The sequence below is a fragment of the Nansenia antarctica genome (genome assembly GCF_963989245.1).
Source record: "Nansenia antarctica genome assembly, chromosome: 12".
NCBI classification, from domain to species: Eukaryota; Metazoa; Chordata; class Actinopteri; order Argentiniformes; family Microstomatidae; genus Nansenia; species Nansenia antarctica.
In genome coordinates, this window is record NC_137682.1 from 2,409,920 (window position 1) to 2,437,419 (window position 27,500).

Below are 27,500 nucleotides of genomic sequence, written 5' to 3' on the forward strand. Positions count from 1 at the left end.
GTCTCGTCAACACTCAGCTGCGGTATCGGACAGAGCAACAACAGACGTTTATATTGAACCATTTAGCAGACGTTACCGTTTCATCAAACATGTCCACCAAATCGTGAGCTTAGAATTATAAGGTTCTATCTCCGTTTAGGGTAGTTCAGAGATATTGAGCGTCAAAGTTTTTACATTCCATTATGTTTTGTGAGATGGAACCTTTGTATTTTATTAATTACTAACTCAAAAATGTCAACATTTTAAAAAATAACACCACACAGGCATTAATAAACACCTAATGGATCAGATTATGTAAGAAACAAAATGTTGACAAAAATGCAGATAGAACCTTATAATTCTAACGTCACAAAATATCGATCATCTATTTTAGTGTTTGTTGATAGATAATTCTATTAGATTTCATCTAATAAAGAGCTACTTTCAAGGTAGAAAAAGGGGCGGGGCTGACCTTCTTGCTTATGGACGGGTTGATGAAGGTGACATCTTCCAGGGTCAGTTTGATCTTGTAGCGACCTCTGACCAATCGGATCTGAGCGATGCGCCGCCTAGAGCAACGAGAGGCGGAAGATAAAGAATGAATGAATGTGCTACTTGGGATATGTTGCTAGTCGGTAGTAAGACTGAAGTTGACAAATTGGATGAGTGATGAATGTAATCTATGTAATCTATGGGTGCTTTTTTATTGTTGTGTGTGTGTGTGTGTGTGTGTGTGTGTGTGTGTGTATGTGTGTCTGTGTGTGTGTGTGTGTACAGTGTTACCTGATCCAGTAAGACAGGGGTATAGAGAAGATGCCCAACATGAGGATAGCCAGGAAGACCTTAACAATGGAGAACAGGTGCACACCTGAAACAGAGAAACAACACTTTATTTGTATAGCACATTTACGTACAGCAATGCTGAGCCAAAGTGCTTCACAGTAAAAATAGATAAAATGCAGGAAATAAGTAAGCACAATGCACACAATACAATGTAATACAAAATATGGTAAAATTAAAAGAGAAGATAAAAGGACTAAAAACAATAAAACAATAAGACAATAAGAGCCAGGGACCTACAATAAAAACTATTAAATAATAAAAGCCAGGGACCGATAGCTAGGTGGGGGGGTGAAGGCCAGGGAAAACAGGTGTGTTTTAAGGAGGGATTTAAAAACCTCCAGGGTCTGAGCGGCCCGTACGTGGAGGGGGAGGCTGTTCCAGAGTTTGTGTGTGTGTGTGTGTGTGTGTGTGTGTGTGTGTGTGTGTACACCATCTCACCAGATGAGCAGATGATGCCGTTGGTAAACCAGCAGCTGGGGTCGGTGTCGGGGGGGACCCCGTTGGGGAAGTGGATGTCTCTCCCTAGATACCTCACAAACTTAGCCGCCATTTCTATCCTGTAAACAAGGTTGGCGATGTCATCATTATGAAAAATAATCAATATCAATATCAGTAATCAATAATAACACACAAACTCTCTCTCTCTCTCACACACACACACACATACATCCACACGCAGGCGCACGCACGCACGCACACACACGCACACACACACACACACACACACACACACACACACACTCACACACACGCACACACACACCCTCGTCTACCTGTGCGTTGGCTTCAGTTCCCAGGACTTGCCGTCCGTGTCCAGCACCAGGTAGTCTGCCAGGCCCGCCCCAGACGGGCTGGTCCTGACGGGGTGGCTGAAGCCCTCGAAGTCCAGGTTCCTGGTGTGTCTGGCCAGGTTCCCTCCAGACAGCCACTCCCCTGAACTCTGGACCCCCCGGACCGCGTGGGCCATGAACAGGACCGAGCTGTAGATGGTGCCGAACAGAGGGGACACCTGGGGGGGGGGGGGGGGGGGGGGAGGGGCGGCGGTCACACACCACATCACCAATCACATTTGAATCAAAGTGAATCACAAAGTCTATCAATGGCCCCGGGCCTGAGCTGGATTACTCTTCCTGCTACGACTGGTGGTTTGATGATTCACTTGCTTAGTATTCAAATGTATTGATTGTAAGTCGCTTTGGAATAAGGCGTCTGCTAAATGCCAAAAATTTAAAATGTAAATGTAAACAAAGTGCTTCACAACATAACCAATAGAAACAATAGAGCCGTAAATACAAGACATATGACCACATGATCCTAAACAGACGTTCTGTGGTGGAATTGTTGAAGTCAACTGCTGATGTATTCAATGAGACTACGTATTCATACCTCGATAGCTAGATATCTTTTACTATGGTACGTTGAAGTGTTTCTCTCTCCCGTCTATATGACTATTGTTTTTACCTGATGTGCTTGTTTGTTTGTTTTTTAACTTTTTTGTTTTGAGTGGGGCAGTCCCACTCATATTACTAATTTTTTATTGACAGATAGAGTAGAGATTTTAGACAGGAAGGATGGGTGAGAGAGAGAGAGAGGAGGGATGACATGCAGGACATGTCCCCGGCCGGAATCGAACCGGGGACCCTGCGGTTACGTGGTCGACGCTTAACCCGCTACGCCACCTAAGCGCCCCTTACCTGATGTGGTTTGATGTTAGCGGCCAGCTCCCCCGTGTCCATGGCCTGCTGGTACGCCTGGTAGAAGGAGGTGGCGGGGGAGTCTACGGTGACGGTGAGCACGGCGTCGTAGGCCTTCAGCAGCTTGCCATTGGTCCTGAGGGCCGGGTAGGACACGTTGCGGTAGGGCAGGCTGTACGTGAGGGTGTCGTAGGGCAGGAAGACCCGGGAGCCGTCCGCCAGACGCATGTCGTAGGCCGTCTCCAAGAGGAGCTTCTGGGTGCCTCCGCCGATCAGCACCGAGTGCATGCACAGGATCACCACTAGGAGGGGGGTAGAGCAGAGCCAGGGAACAGAGTGAACACACTGAATTCTGAACAGAGTACACTGAATTCTAAATCAATCTCTTGTCAGGCAATCAGGCATTCCTGTCGATCTGAGAGGGTTAGATGTGAGCAATATGGTCGTGGATTGATTGATTGATTGATTGATTGAATGATCCTGATCCTGCCATATGATTGGGTGAAAGTGTCCCGAATATTGTTTCCCACCTATCCAAGACTCTCAGCTCAGGACAGGACAGACTAGGAGGAGACTATGTGTAACTCCGATTTCGAAGTGCATCCTCTCTCTCTTTCTCCCAACTCCTGAACACCATGACCAACCAGAATAACCATCCCTCTCACTTCTCAAACACAGATCGTGAGTTTAGAATGATAAGGTTCTATCTCCGTTTAGGGTAGTTCAGAGATATTGAGCGTCAAAGTTTTTACATTCCATTATGTTTTGTGAGATGGAACCTTTGTATTTTATGAATTACTAACTCAATGTCAACATTTTAAAAATAACACCACACAGGCATTAATAAACACCTGATGGATCAGATTATGTAAAAAACTCAATTTTGACAAACATGGAGATAGAACCGTATAATTCTAACGTCACGAGATGTGGAGGTAGATGTAGGTAGATGAAGGTAGATGTAGGTAGATGAAGGTAGATGAAGGTAGATGAAGGTACTCACAGCGCAGCTCGTCCATCCGTCTGACCTGGCCCAGAGCCTTCCTCACGCTGACGGGGTCGCTGGACACGGAGGTCACCAGCCGCACGGACATCCCGTGACTACGCAGCGAGTCGGCCACCTACACGCAGGTCAGAGGTCAGAGGAATTGCTGCAAGTTCACACAAAAACAAGATGTTTTCTTGGTGCCCAGAACCACTAGCAAAAGTTGTTGTTACTGTCAATCTAATTAATTGGATGACAATACTACTGCATTGCATTGCATTGTATTGTATTGTGTTGTATTGCATTGTATTGTATTGCATTGCATTGTATTGTATTGTATTGCATTGCATTGCATTGCATTGCATTGTATTGTATTGCATTGCATTGCATTGCATTGTATTGTATTCTACACATGTGAAAGAATAAAACACATTCCAATTATTGCCCAACAGGGAGGGTCTGGTTTTGAACCATTCCTCATTCCGTTCCATGCATTACAATGAGTCCGTCCTGCGACTTCTACCTCCACCAGCCTCCCCTGCTGCCAAACAACCATACAGCAGAAACAACCATGTAGCAGAAACAACCATGTAGCAGAAACAACCATGTAGCAGAAACAACCATATAGCAGAAACCACCCACCTGTATGGAGGTCTCCACCCAGCTGTCCTCTGAGGAGGAGATGACAGCGACGTGCGCCCAGCGGAACTGCCTCATGAGGCTGAGGAGCACCCAGGTGGGCCTGGGCATGGAGCGGGCGAAGGTGGGGTGGCTGCGTGCATCATCCAGCTCATAGGCCACACACCCCCACGAGAACACCGCCTTGGAACGACCCAGAATGGAATGGGCAGGGATGGAATTTCATGGAATGGAGAGGAATAATTTGGTTGTTAAGTCTGACGTCAAACGTGACGTTTAGCAATTTCCAGGTCCTGTACTACAGCGGTAGAATGACAGTTCAATCGTTTTTTTTAGACTGGGATCTATTCATACAACAAGGACAAGGGACACAGCACTTTCCCGTTTTTTCCCATATTTGTCAGGGTCTTTGAGCCTCGGAAAAGCGCTATATAAATATAATGAATTATTATTATTACTGAGGCATTTCGAAAGACACCGCCTCAGCCAACGTTGGACCCAGAAATACGTCACGACTTAACAACCGAATAGAATTAGAATAGAATGAGATGGAATAGAATGGGTTGGGACGGAATGTCACGGAATGAATATAATAGAATAACGGAATGGTTTAGCATGGAATGGCGTCATGGAATGGAGGGAAATAAACATAATAAACAAATAGAACAGAATAGAATAGTTAAACGAGTCACATAAGTGTTCCTGAACCTCCTCCGTTACATAGTATACCCCTCCACCTACCTTGTTCCAGGTCTTCCCCAGCATGGTGGCAGCGTCACAGTACCCAGGGTTGGTGGGGCCGATGAACCCCCTGGCGCGCGTGTAGAAGCCGAGGAAGTTGTCTAGGGCCCTGGAGGTCTGACATGCCTCCTGCAGGACCACGTAGTCAAACCTGGTCTCCCAGGAGAGGGCGGGGTCCTTGTTGATCCGGTTGACCGCCAACTGGGCCGCTACGCTGGGCAGGGCCTTGGCGAACAGAGGGTCGCATTCCCAAGGCCCTACCAGCCCGACCTTGAACACCGCGGCCTGGGCTAGGCGGGGCCAGAGGCACAGTGGAGCAAGCAGCAGGAGGAAGAACCAGAGGATGCCGTAGCCATGGAGGGGGAGGCGGAGGGAGAGGTGGAGAGGGCGAGAGAGAGGGGAGAGGAGAGGGAAGGGGAGGGGGAGGAGGGGAGGTTCTTGGTGGTCAGGAGGTGTGTCTCGTGGCTGGTCCCATGTCTGAAGTATACTGTGGAAGGCACAGAGCAGGCGTGGCATCTCAAGGCTAACACACGCTTAGCGTAGGCAACACGCGTGTTCTCTCACTCGCAGGCCCCACGATGCTGTCTGTAACCTGTAGGCCCCCAGCTCCCTGTAGACGGAAACCAGATTAAATGAGATTTCCCATCATTCTTCATGGGAAAACTCCCAACATAGGCCATTATTTAGTAGTATACATTTTTCTTGTATACTTTGTTAAACAAACACACACTTTAACTATTGCGAAATATCTGTTGTAAAACCTCTAACGGAGGTACTTGTGACAATTGTGCAGCGCAAAGCTCAATATTGTGGTATGGTACAGCAGCCATTTGCTCTATTAATGTTATAATCTCCCTCCCTATAATGGTGTTAACCATGCATTCAAGTTTATCCAGTGGGGGAAATAAGTATTCAACAAAAAAAATTATTCAACATATTTACGTTGCAGCTTTTCACATGAAGTTTAGACCAGACATTGGTATTAACTCAAAGGTGTACTAATGAACTGCAATTTAAAAGAATGTATAAGAATGATATCCTTTCTAGATACAACCTGGAAGAGACAGCACATGCCATTTTTACTAAAATTAGTGTATGATAGTTTGTATCCTGTAGTGTGTGTATTTGAATTTGAATGATTTTTTTTTTAGCCTGATTGTTGTTTGTTTCTGTTGTAAACCTACGCTGCTGTAACTGTAGTGTGTGAATGGGGACAAATACGCTTTGCTTCCTCCTATTCCCTTTCGGACAGCTTAACCATGTGGATTTTCTTTATTTAGATAATTTGTATTCCAATATACTTGGACTGCTGTTCGAACTAACTAACGCAATACAACCACACCGCTAAAGAACGGTAACATTCCAATCCATAAAAAAGCTATGTGCAACAAAGTGGAATGACACAGGAAGGAAAAGTATTGAACACACTAAGAAAAAGCACTAAACCAGCTTAAGCCACTAATGAGTTCTCTTACCTGTGTTAACTAGAATCAGCTGGGTTAGTGCACGTTGGCGGGTAAATACTTCCGCTCTTTGAAAAAGTGTTTCCCACCTCTGAATGCAAGTAAACAATTAATTTGTCACCAAACTTTCCTGCAGGAAACATCTCATGATGGGTAGAGACAAAGCTCTCCCAAGACCATTGCAACAAGATTGTTGAGCAGCATAGTAATGACACTGGTTACAGATGGATATCTCAACTCCTAAATGTTCCTATAAGCACCATTGGGGCCATTATCTGCAAGTGGACGGGAATATCACTCAACCATCAACCAGCCATGCACAGGAAGACTTCTCGCAAGACTTCTGATGGCGCTGTCTGGCGAACGAGCCCGCGTTCATACCAGTGTATCTGTTCATACCAGTGTATCGTTCGCCAGACAGCGCCAACGTTCGGAGGTTTCCGAACGCGAACGGGCACGGTTCTTTGCCGGTGTGAAAGCCCTAACAGAGACTGTGACGTCATTCATCAGCTACTGCGAGGAGGTGTGTGTCGATCCGACTCCGATCCAGGACCATTTACAACAACAATGACACGCCCTAGTTCACAGCCCAACTTAGTTAGGCGGCTGAGGTTGGAGAAGGAAGAAGCCAGGCGCAGTCAGTGGGGACAAGGACAGGTTTAAGCAGGCCAACAACTTAAGTACAGGTTCGCCAAAGCCGTGAAGGAGGCAAAACATGGCTTCTCTGAGAGACTACAGCAGCGGTTTCTCTGAGGGAAACTCCTCCTCCGCATGCAAAGGCCTCAGAACAATAACACACTACAAACCAAAGTCCCCACAGACCTCGGACAACTTCCGCCTTGCTAACGAGCTCAATGGGTTTTACTGCAGGCTTGAGAAGGAGAGGTTCTCCCCCCCCCCCCAGCCACAACCACTATTCCCTAACCCAGCGGTTCCCAAACTTTTTCAATCAGGCCCCCCTTGGGTAATTGGAAATATTTTCGAGCCCCCCCTAACCCAGTCCCCACCTAGATTGATATAATTCATTGTATAAAGTTGTACAAACATTACATTTTCTCTTCTAATAATAACAAGACATATTATATCCAACTATAGTTTTATATTTTATTATGGGTTGAAAAGGAACATTTTTTTTTTCCCCCTCCCATATTATTTCTGCGCCCCCCCCTGCAGTACCCCCGCGCCCCACAGTTTGGGAAACGCTGCCCTAACCCCAGCGGTGACCCTGTCTCCTCTGCTACTCCCTCCCCTCCCCCCTCTCTCCCCCTCCCCCCTCCCTCTCTGTCACAGAGAGTGATGTGAACCACCTCTTCAAGAGCCAGAATCCCCGGGAAAGGCGGCCGGAACCGGATGCTGTCTCACCCTCCATCTTGAAGCACTGTGCTGTTTACCAACGTCTTCAACACCTCACTGGAACTGTGTCATGTACCACCAGCTTGCTTCAAGCCCTCTATCATTATCCCTGTCCTGAAGAAGGCCAAGATCACAGGCCTTAAATGACTACCGACCCGTCGCTCTGACCTCTGTGGTCACGAAGGACTTTGAGCGCCTCGTCCCGGCCTAACTGAAGTCCATCACACACCCTCTCCTGGTCCTGGACCCCTTGCAGTTTGCGTACAGAGCCAACAGGTCCAACGGACGACCCCGTGAACATGGCTCTGCTGCACTATGTCCCAGAACACCTGGACACTGCAGGGAACTATGCTTAGGATTGCTAGGATCCTGTTTGTGGACTTCAGCTCGGCCTTCAACACCATCCTCCCTCCCATACTGGAGCGCCAGCTGTCCCTTCCCCCACCTGCCGGTGGATTACAGACTTCCTGACCAGCAGCAGGTCACAGCAGGTGAAGCTCTCGTGAAGAAGGCTCAGAAGAGGGGCGGCTGTGGCTCAAGAGGTAGAGGAGCCGGCGTCTAATGATCGCAAGGTTGGCAGATCGGCGGTTCGAGCCCCAGCTGGCCACATGTCGAAGTGTCCTTGGGCAAGACACTGAACCCCAAATTGCTCCCAGTGCGAGGGCCGCTGCCTTGCATGGTAGCTTGCCGCCATTGGTGTGTGAGTGTGTGTGTGAATGGGTGAATCAGAGGCCGTTGTTAAGCGCTTTGGATAAAGGCGCTATATAAGTGCAGTCCATTTAAGAGGATGTTCTTCCTGCGGCAGCAGAGGAAGTTCGACCTGCCGAGGACCATCATGGTGTAGAAGTTCAGGACCATGATGGTGAACTTCTTCTACACCGCCATCATCATCCAGTCCATCCTCACCCCCCTCTCCATCATCACCTGGTTTCCCGCTGCAACGGTCAAAGATAAGACCAAGTTGCAGCGGGTGGTGATACGCTCTGCGGAGAAGGTGATCGGCTATGCCCTGCCCCCCCCCCCCCCCCCTCAAGACCCTACATGACACCAGGGCTCTGAGGAGTGGCAAGGAAGATAATGGCTGACTCCTCCCACCCGAGCCACGGCCTCTTCATCCTGCTTCCTTCCGGAAGGAGGCTGCGGCTGCTGAAGGTTGTGAGGGTTCACCTGCAGCGCCACAGACTCTGTTTTTTCCCCTCAGCCGTCCGTCTAGTAAAGGACTCAGGTGTCCACCTGTCCACCTGTCCCCTCTCCGAGGGGGGTTGGCAATGGACTGAACCCCCTGACCTTGGACTTGCCCGCTGTTGCACTATAATTTTATTATAATTTTTTTTGCCATTTAGCAGACGCTTTTAATCCAAAGCGATTTACAATTACGAATTACAGGGACATTCCCCCTGGAGTAACTGAGGGCTAAGTGCCTTACTCAAGGACACACTAGTAGTGATGTGGTTTCAGGCGGGATTTGAACTCACAACCTTCCGATCACAAGGCCAACTCACTATCCACTACTAGACCACCACTACCCCCCGTCTTGTTATTTGTTATTCACTTTTCTGTCCTGTTTGCACTTGTCTCTTATTGTATATTTGTGGGAAAAAATGTACTAGCATGCACACACCAATGCCACAACAAGTTCCTACTATGTGTTTCAACATCAATGGCAATAAATGTTATCTGAATCTGAATCTGAAACAAAGGCTTCTCCACTAAGCATTAAATACATTTCAGTTGGTGTGTTCAATACTTATTGTTTTCTGAGTGGGGCAGTCCCACTCATATTTTTCATTTTATTGGATAGAGTTAGTGAGGACGGACAGGAATGTCAACATGGGCATAGGTGCACTGTAGACCACTGTAGACCACTGTGTAGACCACTGGACCACCCCATGTGTTTAAACACATGTGTCATTCCCCCTTATTGCACATATTTTTCACATGTTTTCTTTAGCTGTGTACTTTTTAGTTAATACCAATGTCTGATCTAAATTTCATGTGAACAGCTGCAATGTATGTTGTACGTTGTATGTTTAATTTTGTATGTTGTACATACAGCTGTACAAAACAGCTGTATGTTGAATTTTTAAAATGTTTGATGTGTTAAATACACACATGTACACATATGTCTTAACACTGATGTGTCATATCCCCAGGCTCACAGGGATCTGCTTCTATCTTCAATAGGATTATCTACATATGACCCTACAGTATGTCCTATGCACAGTTGATTATAATCCCCCAGATAGATATCCTATAAGTATCTCCCTAGTTGAGTATAAAATGTTTCATCTACAATATATAAAAGTATAGTTTATATTCCACAAAATTAACTATTTGTCATACGTATTCATTTCACACAAAGCGCATGTAGGCCTATCTGCTATCTCATTGGAAACACCGTTAAGAGAATGGAGAAAGATCAATGTTTGATAATGAGTCATTTTGAAGAATACCGTATGAATAAAACGTATGAAATAAAGCCAGCACTTACCATGCTATGAGGTGAGGGAGACGGTCTCGTCCTGTCTACATGTCTTCTGCACCGAATGCAACAGAGAAGTGGTGTTTTAGCAGCGAGGTCATTAGGCTTTTATCCAGAAATCTCAAAAAGTAATCCTCAATAACTAAATATAATATAAATATCTACAAGCCAACGGTGTTTTTCCCACATAATCAAAAACGTTAAGGAGGACGCGAAGGTTTCGGCTGGGATGCGCCATCCAGGTGAGCGTCGGAGCGCGTGCCCGTAATCCTCTAGTGTGTGTGTGTGTGTGTGTGTGTGTGTGTGTGTGTGTGTGTGTGTGTGTGTGTGTGTGTGTGTGTGTGCGCGCGCGCGTGTGAATGTGTGTATGAGTCACGGCATTACCGACCTAGAACGAAATGACCCCTAACAGATTAATATCAAATCCAATCTGGTACAGCGGTAACACTGCAATGCAAATGCACATAGTGATATAATGAATGAATGGTCTTTAATACAGTACAGGTACCATAACGACATTTGGGAGGGGGGGCTCCCCTGGTGCTAGGAAAAAGAACTAAAAACAAGAAGGGAAAAGAGCTGGTTTACATAAATAAAGGCTATGTACACTATCCACTCTATACTATACAAATAAAACACTGTGCTGTACTCTATGCTATGCTATACCTATTCTAACATTTCCTATCTCTGAACCTTATGTACCCGAGGGTTGTCATATTGCACAAAGTGTTATTGCACATTCATTTAAAGTGTCGCAGTTTGCAGGCTTAAGAACATGATACAAAAAGAAACCTGATACAAAAAACATGACAATGATAGTGATAGGCAGGACCAAGCTAACCTATAACTCACCACTGACATAAGCTGTTAGTCACATGTGACGCTTTGTAGCTCTGTCAATGATTGAGGGTTAGGTTTGCTTGAGTATTGTAATGCTTTTGACTGTAATGTCATATTCTTGACTGGCTGTTTGCAGGCCATTATTGAAATGCAGTTCCACTGCCAATTCAAACATTGCTCTCTGATGACATAGTTCTGTTGGAAACTGAAAGCTAATGTTAAGGTATTGTACAATGTTTGGGATGTAGAATTAAAAATAAAATAAAAAATAAAAATAAAAAAAGTTTCTGTTTATTAGAAGCGTCAGGAAGTGTGCTGTTTGTGCTGGTGTAACATCCCTGCTGCCAGTGACTCTTCTGTAGCTGGTCCTCACCAGTGGATTTCTACCTCCACTGGTCCTGATGGTTTATCACCATGGTTACCTGAGGCTAAATGCTATATTTAACTTCTGTTTGAAACAACATACCAATAAAGTTTTCTTACTACGTACCACTCCACTTCTCTACGGTGTCAACCGGTTTGTATTATCATTTATTTAAAATGTCTCAATGTCAATTAAGGGTTAAGACAATGGTGTCATTTTCAATGGTGTGACCGAGGTCATCGATATGGAAATGTCCACGACTGCTGTGATGGAGCTTTGCCCTTCTCATTAAGACTCATGTCAATCACCTGGCCTACTGGGGCTGATTGCACTTGATGCAAACCACCTGTGGTTCTGTCCGGGACTATACTGGCACAAATGAACACTAACAGATCGACTAAATTGGACTAAAATGGTGGACACCGACTAAATAACTAAGGGGGGGGGGGGGGGGGGGGGGGGGAGAGACAGGTATCAAATATGGAACAATTACAACATTTACACAGATAACATACACAAATACACATACATATAACATTGATATCTCTATCTAGCGTCGTTAGGTAGACAGGTAGATGGGGTGGCGAAGGCTAGCGTCGTTAGCTAGGAGAAGGCTAGCGTCGTTAGCTCGCCGCGTCTCACGGAGTTTGAGACGGCACAATCTCGCATTCATGTCGCTGATTTGCCACAGAACGATTTAGTTCGTTAAGACACGTACCGTGTACTAGTGGCTAGTTAGTAGCTAAACTGGACTTGCTTACTAGCCGGCTAGCTAGCTTAATTACCTACTTTGAAAACCACAATTTACTCCTTAGCTAGTAAAACTTACCATATTGATGATGAGGATTCAAAGTAATAACTGTGTGTGACAGTATTTAAGGTATAAGGTTAATGAATAATGTCTAATCTTCTGTTGCTAGCTAACTAATTGACACAATCCTGTTTCATTTAGCTCCGCTATTTGCAATGGATAACTGCCCTTATGTGAAATGTAACGGCCGCTCACACCTATATATAGGTGCGTCAAAGAACCCGCCCCCTTTTATTGGCTATATTTCGTAAATGTTCAGCCCCATCAATCAACATGTTCTCTTTTACCATTGGACCATGAATTTTCAAAAAATAAACTTCATTAACCGGCTGTTACTCGGTTGTCTTGTTCTGATTGGACCAATCTACTTGTTTGTTTTTCTTCGAAATTAAATAATACATGTATTTGGCAGAGATTTTCAATGTATGATGGATGATGTATGACACTCTCTGTAGTGTAAAATAGGGCTTCAAATCACATGATCTTTGGGGACATGTGTGTGTGTGTGTGTGTGTGTGTGTGTGTGTGTGTGTGTATGTGTGTGTGTGTGTGTGTGTGTGTGTGTGTGTGTGTGTGTGTGTGTGTGTGTGTGTGTGTGACAGGCAGCCAGGTTGTCATAACGATCTATGCCAACAACGCCGACCCTGAACACTTCCGATGCAGTCGATACAGCAGCTCCATACTGCCATCTGCTGGTCAGGTCATGGTATGGCAGCTGTGTCCACTGATTCACAAGTCAGGTATTTGGGGCAAAATACAATAAGCCCACCGTCATCTGTGATGTCTTGTTCAATAAAGGTCAATCTCATCTGGCAACCCTGCTCTAGACTCTAGACTGTCGTAACGATAATCTTTATGTATGTGGGGTGCTGAAATGGGAATATCGGCGCACACCACACACAATACGATCAAGGCTGTTCAATCCAAGATTTCTTATCTTCATGTGTGGGGTCTCTCTCAGATAAAAAAAAATCTGTTAAGATTTTGAAAGTCCTTATGTGTGTACCAGGCTTTACAGTAATGTGCTGTGCAGACAGGTACAAGGTGCTATAGCAGGAAGAGGCTGAGGAGGCGATTAATGAACTCAAAACCAGGGGTGCTTTATTTCACTGACTTCATACATACTGTTAAATCACTGACTGAATCCCAGTTCAGACCAATTACAGAGCAAATCATTTACATAATTGTCCAACACTGGCAGTGATCTTCAGTTCCCGTCAACTGAAAATGCTTTACAGGCATGAGGGCAAATCAACTTCACCGTTTCTACACTGACGACGCTGACCAGGGTCAATAAAGGATGTCCCTGGAACACATCTAAATGATATGAAATCACCGTGTTCTGCATGGACTTTCGTTTTATATTTATATGCTAATCTAATGTTCCTTTTATCCATGTCGGCTTCTCTGACAGTGCAGGGTTCTGAAAGGAGACACAACAAACAGTCTGTTAATGTCATGAGAACCAAAACGCTCTGAAATGTCATGAGATAAAAAAGGTATTATTCTATTGAAGAATGGACAATTGAATCTATCCAAACATAATGTCTGTGTAGTTCATGAGCCCACCAACAGAGGCAAGACGCACGTTTGTGTGGGCCGAGTCATAGCTACCGCCGACCTTGATTTTCTATCTACGCCTCTACAACGCTCTCGCTGCCGAGGAAAATAGACTCGAGGCATAAAACTATGCTGCTTTAAGCTAGCCTCCCTTCGCAGACGTGCTGGTTTAGTTTTGCATGCTAACTAGCAGGTCTAATAGATCACCATGTTACGGAGACACTACTGTGTCTTAACGCCTTGGCGTAGTTTGACCATCTATAGGCCTGTACCGTATAACTGCTCTATAGGCCTGTACTGTATAACTGCTCTATAGGCCTGTACTGTATAACTGCTCTATAGGCCTGTACTGTATAACTGCTCTATAGGCCTGTACTGTATAACTGCTCTATAGGCCTGTACTGTATAACTGCTCTATAGGCCTGTACTGTATAACTGCTCTATAGGCCTGTACTGTATAACTGCTCTATAAGCCTGTACTGTATAACTGCTCTATAGGCCTGTACTGTATAACTGCTCTATAGGCCTGTACTGTATAACTGCTCTATAGGCCTGTACTGTCTAACTGCTCTATAGGCCTGTACTGTATAACTGCTCTATAGGCCTGTACTGTATAACTGCTCTATAGGCCTGTACTGTATAACTGCTCTATAGGCCTGTACTGTATAACTGCTCTATAGGCCTGTACTGTATAACTGCTCTATAGGCCTGTACTGTCTAACTGCTCTATAGGCCTGTACTGTATAACTGCTCTATAGGCCTGTACTGTCTAACTGCTCTATAGGCCTGTACTGTATAACTGCCATAACAGGGTTGGGGACGGTCCAAGCTAGAGTTCATACATTCTTCTGTCAGTTACAAAGACAAATTCTTACTGTAGCACACTGGAGCAGGCTCCCATCGTCCATCTGTGCATTTAACGCTGTGGTCAAAACTCAGCAGATAAAATCGTGGACATTGGTAGGACACTTCTACGGCAGTTCTTGTGCCAGGTTTGTACTTCATCACAGTATGCTCTGCATTTTCAACCACAGGTATTGGAAGACATTCCCCTAAGATAAACAGGGAAACAATGTATCAATAATCCATTCTGATCAAACAGCAACATTTTGGGTTTTGAAGAGATCTATGAATTTGATTGGACATTGTTATTCATTCATTCACAGTCTTTACTGTTGAGTAAATACTAATGCAATGCATACTACTACTAGGTCACTGCTATGACTAGACTTCTACTACTACGAGTAGTATTTCTACTACTATTACTACTACTACCACTATTATTGCTACTTCTATTACTACTGGTAGTACTACTATAACAACTATGACTAGTATTGCTACTAGGTGCAGTGCATGTGTGTGTTGTCTCGGGGGGGGGGGGGGGGTTTAAAAAATGACCACATTCCAACAGTTGATTTGATTAATTGTATGGCTAATAAATCAGTGTTTGTTATGTGCATGTGGCGATACTGCAGTACAGCCGATATCCCCACATGTCCATCGGATATTGGCAGATAATAAACACCATGTTGTGCATGTCGTCCTCATGCTAATATCATCTAGGCTCGACTACTGCAACTCACTATATGCGGGACTTCCTGATAAGACCATCTACCGCCTGCAGCTAGTCCAAAATGCCGCTGCCAGGCTGGGGTCAGGCACCAAAATGAGGGACCACATCTCCCCTGTCCTCATCTCCCTTCACTGGCTCCCAGTGAAGAAGAGAGTGAAGTTCAAAATCTGCACCTTTGTTTTTAAAGCTCTCAACAGTCTCGCCCCACCATACATCAAGGACCTCCTGGACCAGTCTACCTCCTCAAGGCCCAGACCCAGGCTCAGGTCCGACGCCCAACTCAGCCTGAGGGTCCCACGTACCAACCTCAAGAGGAAGGGTGACCGTGCCTTTGCGGTGATAGCACCGACCCTGTGGAACGCGCTCCCTTCTGCCATCAAGTTTGCCCCCACTCTGGACTCCTTTAGAGCCAAGTTAAAAACCCACCTCTTCCTAAATGACATTCCCTAAATCTACTCCCTATTTGTTGTGAATTGTATGCCTGAGATTTACGTTTAAGTTGTCTGTGTCTGATTGCTTTCTGTGTTCCTTGTCTTTGTCTTTATCTGTTCCTTTACCCGGGCTGCGCCCCGGGCCGATGTAAAAGTTGGATGGGGGGCGCATTATAAATAAAATTAACATAACATAACATAACCTTCTAACAGCACAAATAATGTATAAAGCAAATAACAACCTACTCCCTAGGAATATTCAAAAATAGTTTTTTGATAGAGATGGGAGTTATAATTTGAGGGGGTAGTTAAATTTAAAACATATTTATGTACGTACAACGTTAAAAAGTTTTTGTATTTCTATATGTGGAGTGAAGCTGTGGAACGGATTGAGTGTGGAGCTAAAGCGGTGTCCAAGCATGAGTCATGACCCAGTTCAAAAAGCGGTATAAAAACATGGTTTTCACCAGGTACGAGGAGGAAGAAGGGCTTTGATAGTTGTTGTTTTCACAGATTATTTGTTTATTTACATGATCTGTTTTCTATTGTTGGTCAATATGTAAATATGTAAATAAATTTACCTGTACAAGTAAAAAGAGTGTCCCAGCCATTTTCTTCGCAGACAGCCATCTTGCGTTCTTGTGGGGAATAACCATTCTTACATTTGTAAAATAATCTATCTCCGTACATGTATGGGTGTGTATGAGGTTCAATCTCAGCATTTGGGATTTCTGGCTGGTCACATGTAATCTCTGAAAGACAATGAATACAATTATTAAACAATCCAACATATCATGATATGTTGATACATCATATGATAATGTATTGAAATTAGCCTTTTATTTTTTACATATGACCCTAACCCTAACAACCTATGGCAACTATTTAAGCAGAAACTATACCAGACAGGTTTAAAGTGAATCTGGCCAAACTGAAACCAAAGATAACCTCCATTATGTGTACCTTCACAGAGGGGGTTTGGTGTCCAGCCAGTCTTTGTGCATGTGGCTTGTCGTGCCATAGCTTTATATTTTGTCCGACAATCGTAATACTGAGTGTCATTAAATCTTCTCTTGTTCCAACGTCTGGGAGTAAACACAGAACTGTCTTGTGGATCACCGCAAATCTCTGAAATGAGAATGCACATATTCAGACTTGATGTGAATTATACGGTACCTGTAAGGTAACACACAGTAATACTTCTGCTTTCCTCTGTCCATGGTGCATCGATACCTTCACATTCAGGTGTCATTGACCACAGTCCGGTCTCTTGGCATGTTATGATCTCTTGTGACTGATGTGAGTCTTTGTTCCAGTAATCTGAATCACAGTCCACGTTCAGTTGTTCATCAGGTAAGAACCGAGACTTGTAAGGAGGTGTATATCTCGTTCCTCGTGTAGCTGGCAAATCCAATTCACATCTACCGGTAATCGCTGTATTTTAGAGAGGAAAATATTGAAAAGAGCAAATGTAAGTATGTTGCCATGGTACACAAATGCATGCATATTCAGTAGTAATAGTAATTGACTCACATGTTTTAAACAATAATAGTAATTGACTCACATTTTGTAAACAATAATAGTAATTGCACATGATAGCACTTTTTTGCAATACTGCTTCAACATATGAATACATTTACAGCTTAAATTACAGTTTAATATATTAAATATGCTGACAACAAAGGCAATATTATTATTATTATTATTATTTTTATTACACAACACAAACACAAATATATCTTTCTATACCTAGAATATTAATCAGGCAGAGGGAACTTACCTTGGGCTGTCACAAAGGTGAGTGCACACACCCATAGTGCAAGGATGGAGCTTTGAGTCATCACCTGCATTACCGCGGCAACACCCTCAGTCACAAGTGAGAAATGTCTGAGTGGAGTCCTCTCAAGTCACTGTCCTCTCAATGGCAACGCAACAGTCAGCTAAATTGTTTTTGAATTATAAAAACCTGATACGAGTACAGCGATAAGAGCATGCAGAGGTAGTGGTAGGGTATATCTGTCAGAAGGAAGGACTTGAGGGAGGGTTTACGGGAATTGACCACACTACATCACATGATAAATAGAAAGGCAAAGAGTGTGTTGAAAGACAAACAAGACTGTCTGTTGGGGAGGGATCATTAGGTCAGAGGTTGATTTGATATGGCAACAACAAGACACTGATAAGAATTGGTCATCACTCATTTCCTGATATTTGCGCATTCAAATACAGTTATACAGCCAAAATCAACTGGGCACTATTTACAAGACTATTCTGAAACTTTATTTAGGAACCTGAACCCATTTATTTAATGTCATTTTAGGAGGTTGTGGATGGACAAGTAGTCTTCTTTCTCAAGAAGAATATATGTATATATATTGATATATCTATTATATTGACTTCAACTATTTTGCCAACATGAAGCCACAGAGGTTGTGCTGCTAAGTCATCAATGGTAATGTAAGAGAGTGCCCTTTTGAGTGACAAAAATGCCCTTTTGAGTGGCGAAAATGAGAGGACGTGCCCTATTGGTGCCCCTCCAATGGTCTAAACTTGACCATGTGCCCCCACAGTTGAAAAACGTTGCACTAAAGTGCCCTTTTGAGTGACAAAATTAGAGGATGTGCCCTATTGGCTGCCCTTCCAATGGTCTAAACTTGACCATGTGCACTGATGGGGTCCCATGTTGTGCAGTAGGTGCCCTTTTTTTCTTTTCCCCCCCCCTGCCCTTCAAACAGCCTGAGTCCGCCACTGATACACAATCCCATTCCTTTTTTTTTTTATATATATATTTTTATTGAACAATAGACATTCGGAAGTCAATGTACGTACATTCAAGGTCCACATTTTCCCCCCTTTTTCTCCCCCCCACCCCGGTCCTATACACACATTCTACTACATTTGTACTGACAACAAGCATCAACACAAGGTAAATTATTCATCATCACTTCAAAAAAAAAAAGAAACAGAAGAAATAACATACTACAAAAACAATGCAGTGGAGACATCATCCAGTCTTACAGAAAGTTAGATATAACCCTGTAGGTAGTTTGCAGAGTGGTCAGTGTCATCTCTGAATTAGGCTTTAGAATAAGTTTAATTGTCCTGTAACTGTAAATGGTGCTGCAACTATCATGTAATGATTTGGAATCAAATATGTTGTCATTTTCTTGTTAGTTTCATGTTTGTGTTCACTCTTAGTAAAAGTCACTGTCATCATCGTCACTTGCATCTTTTCTTTTCTTTTTTGTCGCTTGCATCTTTTCTTTTTTTTTCTTTGAAGCTTTCTCTTCTTGTTCTCGTTGTTGTTCTCCTTCTTCTTCTTCTTCTTCTTCTTCTTCTTCTTCTTCTACTTTTTCTTTTTCTTCTTCTTCTTCTTCTTCTTCTTGTTCTTGTTCTTGTTCTTCTTCTTCCTCCTCCTCTTCATCTGTCTGTTCCTTCTTAGCCTGTTTGTCTTTCTGGCGCTGACCCTGCCAGTATATCCCAGTCAGAGCCTTCGCTGCCTCCAGAGACACCTTCAGCTTCCCCACCACTTCCCTCTCTTCACCCACACTGACAACTATGAGGAGAGAGAGAGAGAGAGAGAGAGAGAGAGAGAGAGAGAGAGAGAGAGAGAGAAAGGGGGGGGTGTATAAATAAGGGCACATCACACAGAGTAGGGATACTGTATATATACGTCTACCATTTGGTTTTATAGCAGGTCATCTCAACCTGCTGAAAACTAATCTCACATCACACAGAGTAAGGGAGGGATACTGTATATGAGTGTATACCCACTATCAATCTGACGCTCTGTGATGTCATTTCCTGTCATGAGGAGTTCTTGCAAGTCCAGGAAGGCGTGGCCGACATCCACACACTCGTCCTCGTCGTCATCCTCGTCCATCGGCTCACTGACCACTGTGAACTTCAGCCTGGATACACACACACGCACACGCACACGCACACGCACACGCACACGCACACGCACACGCACACGCACACGCACACGCACACAGACACAGACACAGACACACACACACACACACACACACACACAAATATATTCATCCTACAACTTCTACTAGGTATTCACTAGCCTCAAGCGGAAAGACTTTGACAAGCTGTGGGAACTGTACACGAAGAACATGTAGGATAGAATACTTTATACAAAGTGGAGGAAAGTTTTGTTTTGTTTAGTTTTTTTATTCAATCCAAAATCGATGCAAGTTGTGTGTTGTGTCTATGTTTGTGAACTTTGTTATTGTATGTTTCTCTTTCTTTGTCTTTTGTTGTTTTGTCTTTGATGGTATATAAAAATTATAATAAAAATATTGTGAAACAAAACAAACAAACAAAAAAGGTATTCACTAGCCTTAACCATGACAATTACCTTACCTTACCCTGACCCTCACCTTAACCCTTATAACCATTATAAATAGCTAGTTGGCGTTTACCCAGTGGGAAACACACTGTTACACACTCTTACCGTCCCTGGTTGGGATCAGCGCCCTCCAGCATGGTGTAAAGGTATCGTCTGAGAGGAGCTGCCTTTGAGCTGTCCACATAGATGACTGAGAGAGAGAGAGAGAGAGAGAGAGAGAGAGAGAGAGAGAGAGAAAGGGGGAGAAAGAGAGAGTGATTTGAGATCAATTGGGCTCTGTTCAGAGGCCTTGGCTCCAAAGCGAGTGGCACTCCAAAACGAGCCGTAGGGGTAGGAAAGGGAATCGGGATCGGGCTTTAGAGACGTAGTAGTGAGACAGGTAGAGATATAGGTAGTGAGACCTCTTGTGAAGTTGTAATGTATCTCCTCCCCATCTCTTGGTTTACGGAGGGACATCGGTGTCTCTGTGGTCGCCATGGGAACACCCAGTAGGCGGTACTCTACGTAAACACGCTGAACCGATTGGTCCAGAGCCACTCCAGAGTGTGGGTCAAAGGAAAGAGAGAGAATCTCCACCCTCAACTTGTCCCCCTGAAATAAAAAAGATGGTTTTCTGAAACATTTATGGCCAAAGTGAGCTTATTACAAATGAAAAGGATGCTTCATTGTGGGGAGCATGGCGCGTTCTGGCCTGCAGAGGGAGCCAGACTGTTGGTGGAGTGTGGATGATGGTCTGATTACGGACAGGTGTCAGTGATCAGACCGTCATCCACACTCCACCAACAGTCTGGCTCCCTCTGCAGGCCAGAACGTGCCATGCTCCCCACATTCATGTAGGAGAAATTACCTTTTTGATTGGTCTAAAAGGAGGTGGAATAATGATGACATCACTGCGGGATGAGTTACTTGATCCGGCAGATTCCAGGAGGTCACTATCCACTAAGGGAAATAAAATGGTAAATGGACTGCACTTATATATCGCCTTTATCCAAAGCGCTTTACAACGTCCTCTCATTCACCCATTCACACACACATTCACACACCAATGGCGGCAAGCTACCATGCAAGGCGCTGGCCAGCTCACCGGGAGCAATTTGGGGTTCAGTGTCTTGCCCAAGGACACTTCGACATGTGGCCCGCTGGGGCTCGAACCACCGATCTGCCAACCTTGCGATCAGTAGACGGCGGCTCTACCTCCTGCGCCACAGTCACCCCCAAATAACAGATAAATGCATCCCAAAAAAGTCTATACTGTTTTTTGTTTGTTTAAATGTAGCCCCTTTTTTATCCAGGTTAATCTAATTGAGATAAAAATGACTTTTTTAAGAGCGACGATGAATGTTCGATTTTAACTTTGACTTTGAACAACCTGAAGATGATATTCTAGATAAAAGAAATAACATTCTTCTAAATTCTTACCTTTCTCACTTCTCTCCTCCTCCTCCTCCTCCTCTTCCTCCTCCTCCTCCTCCCCTCCCTCCATAGACACCTGTTCCAGCGAGGGGATATCCTGCGAGGGAGGGTGAGACAGGGAGGGTGAGGGAGGGTGAGACAGGAGAAACATGTGTTGTGAACATTTGAGTTGAATGCCTCTTACTGCCATGTCTTCATCGTCAGAGCATTTTAGCTGTCAAATGTGATCCACTCAAATATCTAAATAATATATATTATAAATCTTCCTCGATCAACATAATTTATTCTGCCCATATCTTAGTATTTGCTCAAGGAAACCGTCTATATCAGTCAATGCTTATGAAGATGATCAGCTTCATCCGGCTCTCCTACCTGAGCTCCTCTCTTATTCTTTAAAAGAATGTAGAAGAATGATATCCTTTCTAGATACAACATGGAAGAGACAGGACATGCCATTTTCTAAAATTAGTGTATGATAGTTTGTATCCTGTATTGTGTGTATTTGAATTTGAATGACAAAATTGAGCCTGATTGTTTTTTTGTTTGTTGTTTGTTTCTGTTGTAAACCTACGCTGCTGTAACTGTAGTGTGTGAATGGGGACAAATAAGCTTTGCTTCCTCCTATTCCCTTTCGGACAGCTTAACCATGTGGATTTGTTTTTATTTTTTGAAATAATTTGTATCCCAATGTACTTGGACTGCTGTTCGAAATAAAGGTGAACTAACTCACCTGAGCTTTTGCATCGCTAACAGAGCTCCTGGCTGATGACACACGTGCACGTTGTCTAGACGTGCCTCCCCGGTCAGGTGACCTCAGAGGAGTGGGCTGCTTCCGCGCGGGCGACCGAAGGGGCGTGGCCTGACTCGGCTCAGTCACAAGAAGGGGTGTGCGGCGACGGGAGGGATCAGGTGACCTGAGGGGTGTCGCCCGCTCCCGCTTTCTAGCTGGAGACTGAGAAGATGTGGCTACGCCGGCCTCGCTCTGAGTCTGCTCTGATTGGGCCTCCTGGGGGGGTCGTCTCAGTTTGATTGGTGGAGGCCTGGCGGTCTTGGGCTAAAGAAGCAGGTAAACAGAAAGTGATGATTTTGTCTTCATCTCATAACACTTCTCTGTTTAGAGAGTGATGATAATTGCTACGTGTGTATTATGTGCGTCATACCTTAAGTTGGGTCTCTTTTTGTGCGACAGGTTTCTCTACTCTTGGTCCAACAGCCTTGGTCTGAAACAGGAGGGACATACTAGTAAGAAGGAGTGTTTCAGGATTTCTTTAGGAGATTATGGGATGTTATAACGACTCAGTCTAAACAGTTTGACAGTGGAAAAAAGAGCTCGGCCATTACTCTAGGCTTGGCGATAGGTCTCTGTGGTTCTTCTGTGGCTCTCTCTCCTCTCCTCTCCATCTCTCTCTCCGCTCTGTCCATCTCCCTCTGTCCCTGGACCCCCTCTGGTGGCCGGAAGGTGTACCTCCACCGTATCAACACTCTCACCATACCTCTCGGACCACCACCTGTATCCCTCAGCACATAGTCACCTGACAGGAAGTAGAAGCAGGGAGGAGAATAGAACACAAGGGAATAAAATAGAATAGAATGGATTAGAATAGAATAGAATTTTAGTGGAATAGAATCAGATCTAAGAATCTAAGGGAATAGAATAGAATGGAATAAAATTAAATAGAATAGAAGGGAATGGAATGGATAATGGTAAAATACATTATTGCATGTCCTGCAATAATAATCAACATCAGATCATACTGTAGCGAACGGGAATCTTCTAGTGTAACTCGCCCCATGCGGGAGTCGAACCCCGACCTCCCACATAACCGACGGCCGCGCTAACCATTAGACCAAGAGAGTTAACTCCCTTGGAGGAGCTGTCAACGGGGTCTCATACAGGATCGTTACACTATCCTCACCGTTCGGGAGAGCGTGCCCTCACGCTTCACTATGTCAAGTCCCTCACGTGGACACGCCTCTCCGATGGCCTTCGTTCCATCCCACTTCTGACACCAGTGTAGCGAACGGGAATCTTCTAGTGTAACTCGCCCCATGCGGGAGTCGAACCCCGACCTCCCACATAACCGACGGCCGCGCTAACCATTAGACCAAGAGAGTTAACTCCCTTGGAGGAGCTGTCAACGGGGTCTCATACAGGATCGTTACAATACAAATAAAAGCCTCTCTAGATTCTGTCCTATGATGATATCCATTGAAATGGGTACCCTCAATGTTTTCGATAGATCTCTGTCCCCTGCAGTCCCGTCCAACACGAGTGTAATAGAATAGAATAGAATAAAAATTGGACATACAGTGGTTCCCATTTCATCATTTCGTGAGCTTAGAATGATAAGGTTCTATCTCCGTTTAGGGCAGTTCAGAGATATTATTGAGCGTCAAAGTTTTTACATTCCATTATGTTCTGTGAGATGGAACCTTTGTATTTTATGAATTACTAACTCAAAAATGTCAGCATTTTAAAAAATAACACCACACAGGCATTAATAAACACCTAATGGATCAGATTATGTAAAAAAAAACAATTTTGACACCTTATAATTCTAACGTCACGATTTTCCTCTCACCTCTGATCGGCCTCCCTGCGGCTAGGGCGTGGAGCGGGACGGGGGTCTTGGCCAGGTATGACGTAGGAGTCTGGTCATCGCTGTCGTCGAACAGGTAGACCCACAGACTGCCCCGCCGCAGGTACTCCAGGACGTCTGACGTCACGGCCAGGGGGTAGCTCGCCGCGTCGTTGAACAGCGGGTCGGCGCAGCACGAGACGGTGAGAGAGCTGTGGGGAGGCAGGTCGTACAGCCGGTACATCAGGTACGAGTCAGGAAGGAGTCCCGGCCAGCGCGCGCTGAGGCCCACGCAGCGCTCCAGCACCACCTCCAGCTCGTTGGGTGTTCCTCCGCCGTAGTCAAATAGTTCCTGTTGTTGTATGGGGAAAATACATCAGTGTGTTATCTGCATAAATAGATAGTGGTGGTCTACAGGGGTAGTGGTGGTCTAGTGGATAGTGAGTTGGACTTGTGATCGGAAGGTTGTGAGTTCAGATCCCGCCTGAAACCACATCACTACTAGTGTTTAGCCCTTGAGTAAGGCACTTAGCCCTCAGTTACTCCAGGGGGGGAATGTCCCTGTAATTCGTAATTGTAAGTCGATTAAAGATTAAAAGCATCTCCTAAATGGCAAAATGTAAATTAAAGTGTGTGTGTGTGTGTGTGTGTGCAGCGCTGTTTCATTACTTCATGTACACTGTCCTGCCAGCCCAGAGAGCGCATGGCAGGGTTCCTCTGTGCCGTGGTCGTCCGTCTCTCCACTCCGTTCTCGCCCAGGGTGTCCATGGGCTCGGCAGGGGGGAACAGGCGCACCCAGAAGTCTAGGACCCCTATGACCAACCCCTCTGAGCCTGCAAGAGGAGGATCACACATCAACATTTTATTCGTAGAAACCCTATGACGTCGGTTGACTAATAACACCTATCTATTGTACCCCGTTCTTTTATTTTTACTCCATTTGAAAATGTGTATGGGAATCTCCCACACCGGCCATTTATACCTCCACCCAGCCTCCCCTGATACTAGAGTAGCATAGCTGCTGAGGTTCTATCTCCGTTTAGAATGATAAGGTTCTATCTCCGTTTAGAATGATAAGGTTCTATCTCCGTTTAGAATGATAAGGTTCTATCTCCGTTTAGAATGATAAGGTTCTATCTCCGTTTAGAATGATAAGGTTCTATCTCCGTTTAGAATGATAAGGTTCTATCTCCGTTTAGAATGATAAGGTTCTATCTCCGTTTAGAATGAGAAGGTTCTATCTCCGTTTAGGGCAGTTCAGAGATATTGACCGTCAAAGATTTTTACATTCCATTATGTTTTGTGAGATGGAACCTTTGGTATTTTATTAATTACTAACTCAAAAATGTCAACATTTTAAAAAAGAACACCACACAGGCATTAATAAACACAATAAACTAATGGATCAGATTATGTAAAAAAACTAAAATTTTGACAAAAATTGAGATAGAACCTTATAATTCTAACGTCACAATGGTCTCTGTTGGAGCCCAGTGTCTATCCCATGACCATGATCCTCACCTGCGATGTTGACCCGTCCGCTCACGCGCTCCCCTCTCCTGTCCATCACCGCCCCGACCAGGGGCACCTGCGCTCGCCCGCGCGTCACGAAGCGCACCCCTCCCAGGGCCTGATGGAGCTCCACCCTCACCCCTCCCCCCTGACCCCCCAGCCTGCCCAGGTCCCGGGCCGACAGCGGGTACTTGGAGGTGAACCCGTAGCTGGGCTGACTCCCCGAGACCAGAGGGGTGGAGTGCATCTCAAAGTCCAACAAGGCGTAAGTGCAAAAGGTCACCGCCTCGTCCGCCCCCGCCACCCCTTCTTGGGCGCCATTCAGGGTCCGTAGCCCCCCAGGGGTGAAGGTAGCCCCCCTGAGGTGGATCTCCAGTAAGGAGTCCCCCTCCCGTAGCTGAGAGAAAGTGGTATCGTCGTCCTCGATGGGTTGCGCCACCTCGTGGTCTCCCCCCCCCCCCGGCCAGGTGTACTGCAGTGGTATGCTCCGTTTGTAGTTCCTGGGGCTGTATGCTAACTCCTTCAGCTGGGCTTTAAGAGGTTAAGAAAAGAGAGAATATTAGGCATATCGTGAGCTTAGAATTATAAGGTTCTATCTCCATTTTTGGTCAAAATTGAGTTTTTTACATAATCTGATCCATTAGGTGTTTATTAATGCCTGTGTGGTGTTATTTTTTAAAAATTTGACATTTTTTAGTTAGTAATTCATAAAATACAAAGGTTCCATCTCACAAAACATAATGGAATGTAAAAACTTTGACGCTCAATATCTCTGAACTGCCCTAAACGGAGATAGAACCTTATCTAAGCTCACGATATCCTGTAATGTATTGGATAATCGTTCAATTGTTGTTGGTCATTACAATGGTATAACATGGTTGTTACATTTGATTTACTTGCTTGTAAGTCAAATGTCTTGGAGTGTCATCATGAAAAGCTATTGTTCTTGGTCAAGGGAAACAGAGATGATGTCTTCATTCTCTTACCTTGTAACGTGCTTATCTGCAGGGCTCTCCTCCCCAGGAGTCTATCCTTCTCTGCCACCCTCCTCCTGGTGTCCTCCCTGTCTCTCTCTATTCTCTCCATCATCGTGTCAAACTCAGCCTGAGAAAGGACAGAGAAACAGAATAATAATAATAATAATGATAACTTAACATAAAACCCAAGGACGCTTAAGACACAGAAGACAAAGAGTGGGACGGAGCTTAACAAGAGATGGTGTGTGTGTGTGTGCGTGTGTGTGTGTGTGTGTGTGTGTGTGTGGATGTGTGCGTGCGCGTGTGTGTGTGTGTGTGTGTGTGTGTGTGTGTGTGTGTGCGTGTGGATGTGTGCGTGCGTGCGCATGTGTGTGTGTGTGTGTGTGTGTGTGTGTGTGTGTGTGTGCGTGTGTATGTGTGTGTGTGTGTGTGTGTGTGTGTGTGTGTGTATGCAGGGCTTAAAGTTCTCCGGCACGGTGCCGGATTTCCGGCGCGGGGGGATTTTGAGCAATAAAATAAAATAAAATCACATGCTATTTGTTTACATCGTAATTTAAAGAGTCATCTTCAGCAAAGAGTCAGTTCCGCCTACCAATGGTATCACATTGCTCAAGCCAACCAACGACTTCTAGCCAATCGGAGGCAGAGTAGTGGGGCGGGCCTTAAGAAGGGCATCTTCAATGGCCGACCGTGTTTGCGAGCAAAAGATCCGAGTGTGCGCGTTTATAGCTGAACATGATCTGTCTTTCACAATGGCTCAGCCACTGGTCGATTTGTGCAAGAAGCTATCAGTCTCAGAAGACAAAAATGCACTGACAAAGCTGTCCGTTTCCAATCAGCACGCCAGCTATTTAAACACACATGGCCTTTGTCCCGGAATTGAAAAAACGGCTGTGTGAAA

General features: G+C 44.8%; 3 protein-coding genes across 5 annotated transcripts in view; all 3 read right to left on the reverse strand.

The window, feature by feature from the left end:
* The window catches only part of gc2 (guanylyl cyclase 2), a gene marked incomplete at its 3' end in the record, with an annotated part of 16,404 nt that extends 11,199 nt beyond the window's left edge, over positions 1–5,205 (reverse strand). The window contains exons 1-9 of the mRNA XM_080543131.1: positions 4,882–5,205; positions 4,144–4,323; positions 3,520–3,637; positions 2,517–2,818; positions 1,596–1,831; positions 1,261–1,379; positions 763–847; positions 452–548; positions 1–17 (exon numbers count right to left, since the gene is read on the reverse strand). The exon at positions 1–17 is cut by the window's left edge and continues 109 nt beyond it. Of these exons, the coding sequence (XP_080399257.1) occupies positions 1–17; positions 452–548; positions 763–847; positions 1,261–1,379; positions 1,596–1,831; positions 2,517–2,818; positions 3,520–3,637; positions 4,144–4,323; positions 4,882–4,905 (1,178 nt within the window). The 5' untranslated portion in view covers positions 4,906–5,205. The remainder of the gene's footprint in view (positions 18–451; positions 549–762; positions 848–1,260; positions 1,380–1,595; positions 1,832–2,516; positions 2,819–3,519; positions 3,638–4,143; positions 4,324–4,881) is intronic.
* The window catches only part of LOC308168152 (complement factor H-related protein 2-like), a 499,130-nt gene extending 481,365 nt beyond the window's left edge, over positions 1–17,765 (reverse strand). For 2 of the 3 annotated variants that reach the window (XR_013937724.1, XR_013937725.1), the window contains exons 1-6: positions 17,539–17,765; positions 16,992–17,192; positions 16,722–16,886; positions 16,340–16,510; positions 14,630–14,806; positions 13,352–13,617 (exon numbers count right to left, since the gene is read on the reverse strand). Coding sequence is in view for 1 of the 3 variants with exons in the window: in XM_080542634.1 (XP_080398760.1) it covers positions 13,427–13,617; positions 14,630–14,806; positions 16,340–16,510; positions 16,722–16,886; positions 16,992–17,192; positions 17,539–17,608 (975 nt within the window). In the remaining 2 variants the exon portion in view is untranslated. Of the gene's footprint in view, positions 1–13,288; positions 13,618–14,629; positions 14,807–16,339; positions 16,511–16,721; positions 16,887–16,991; positions 17,193–17,538 lie in introns of those variants that run through there. The other variant, XM_080542634.1, reaches the window with a different exon arrangement.
* Positions 17,766–18,952: 1,187 nt separating this feature from the next.
* The window catches only part of rpgrip1 (RPGR interacting protein 1), a gene marked incomplete at both ends in the record, with an annotated part of 21,048 nt that continues 12,500 nt past the window's right edge, over positions 18,953–27,500 (reverse strand). Inside the window, 12 exons of the mRNA XM_080543132.1 lie at positions 18,953–19,314; positions 19,533–19,669; positions 20,224–20,308; positions 20,520–20,709; positions 20,966–21,057; positions 21,538–21,628; positions 22,262–22,585; positions 22,873–23,063; positions 24,114–24,462; positions 24,780–24,943; positions 25,632–26,153; positions 26,609–26,726. Of these exons, the coding sequence (XP_080399258.1) occupies positions 18,953–19,314; positions 19,533–19,669; positions 20,224–20,308; positions 20,520–20,709; positions 20,966–21,057; positions 21,538–21,628; positions 22,262–22,585; positions 22,873–23,063; positions 24,114–24,462; positions 24,780–24,943; positions 25,632–26,153; positions 26,609–26,726 (2,625 nt within the window). The remainder of the gene's footprint in view (positions 19,315–19,532; positions 19,670–20,223; positions 20,309–20,519; positions 20,710–20,965; positions 21,058–21,537; positions 21,629–22,261; positions 22,586–22,872; positions 23,064–24,113; positions 24,463–24,779; positions 24,944–25,631; positions 26,154–26,608; positions 26,727–27,500) is intronic.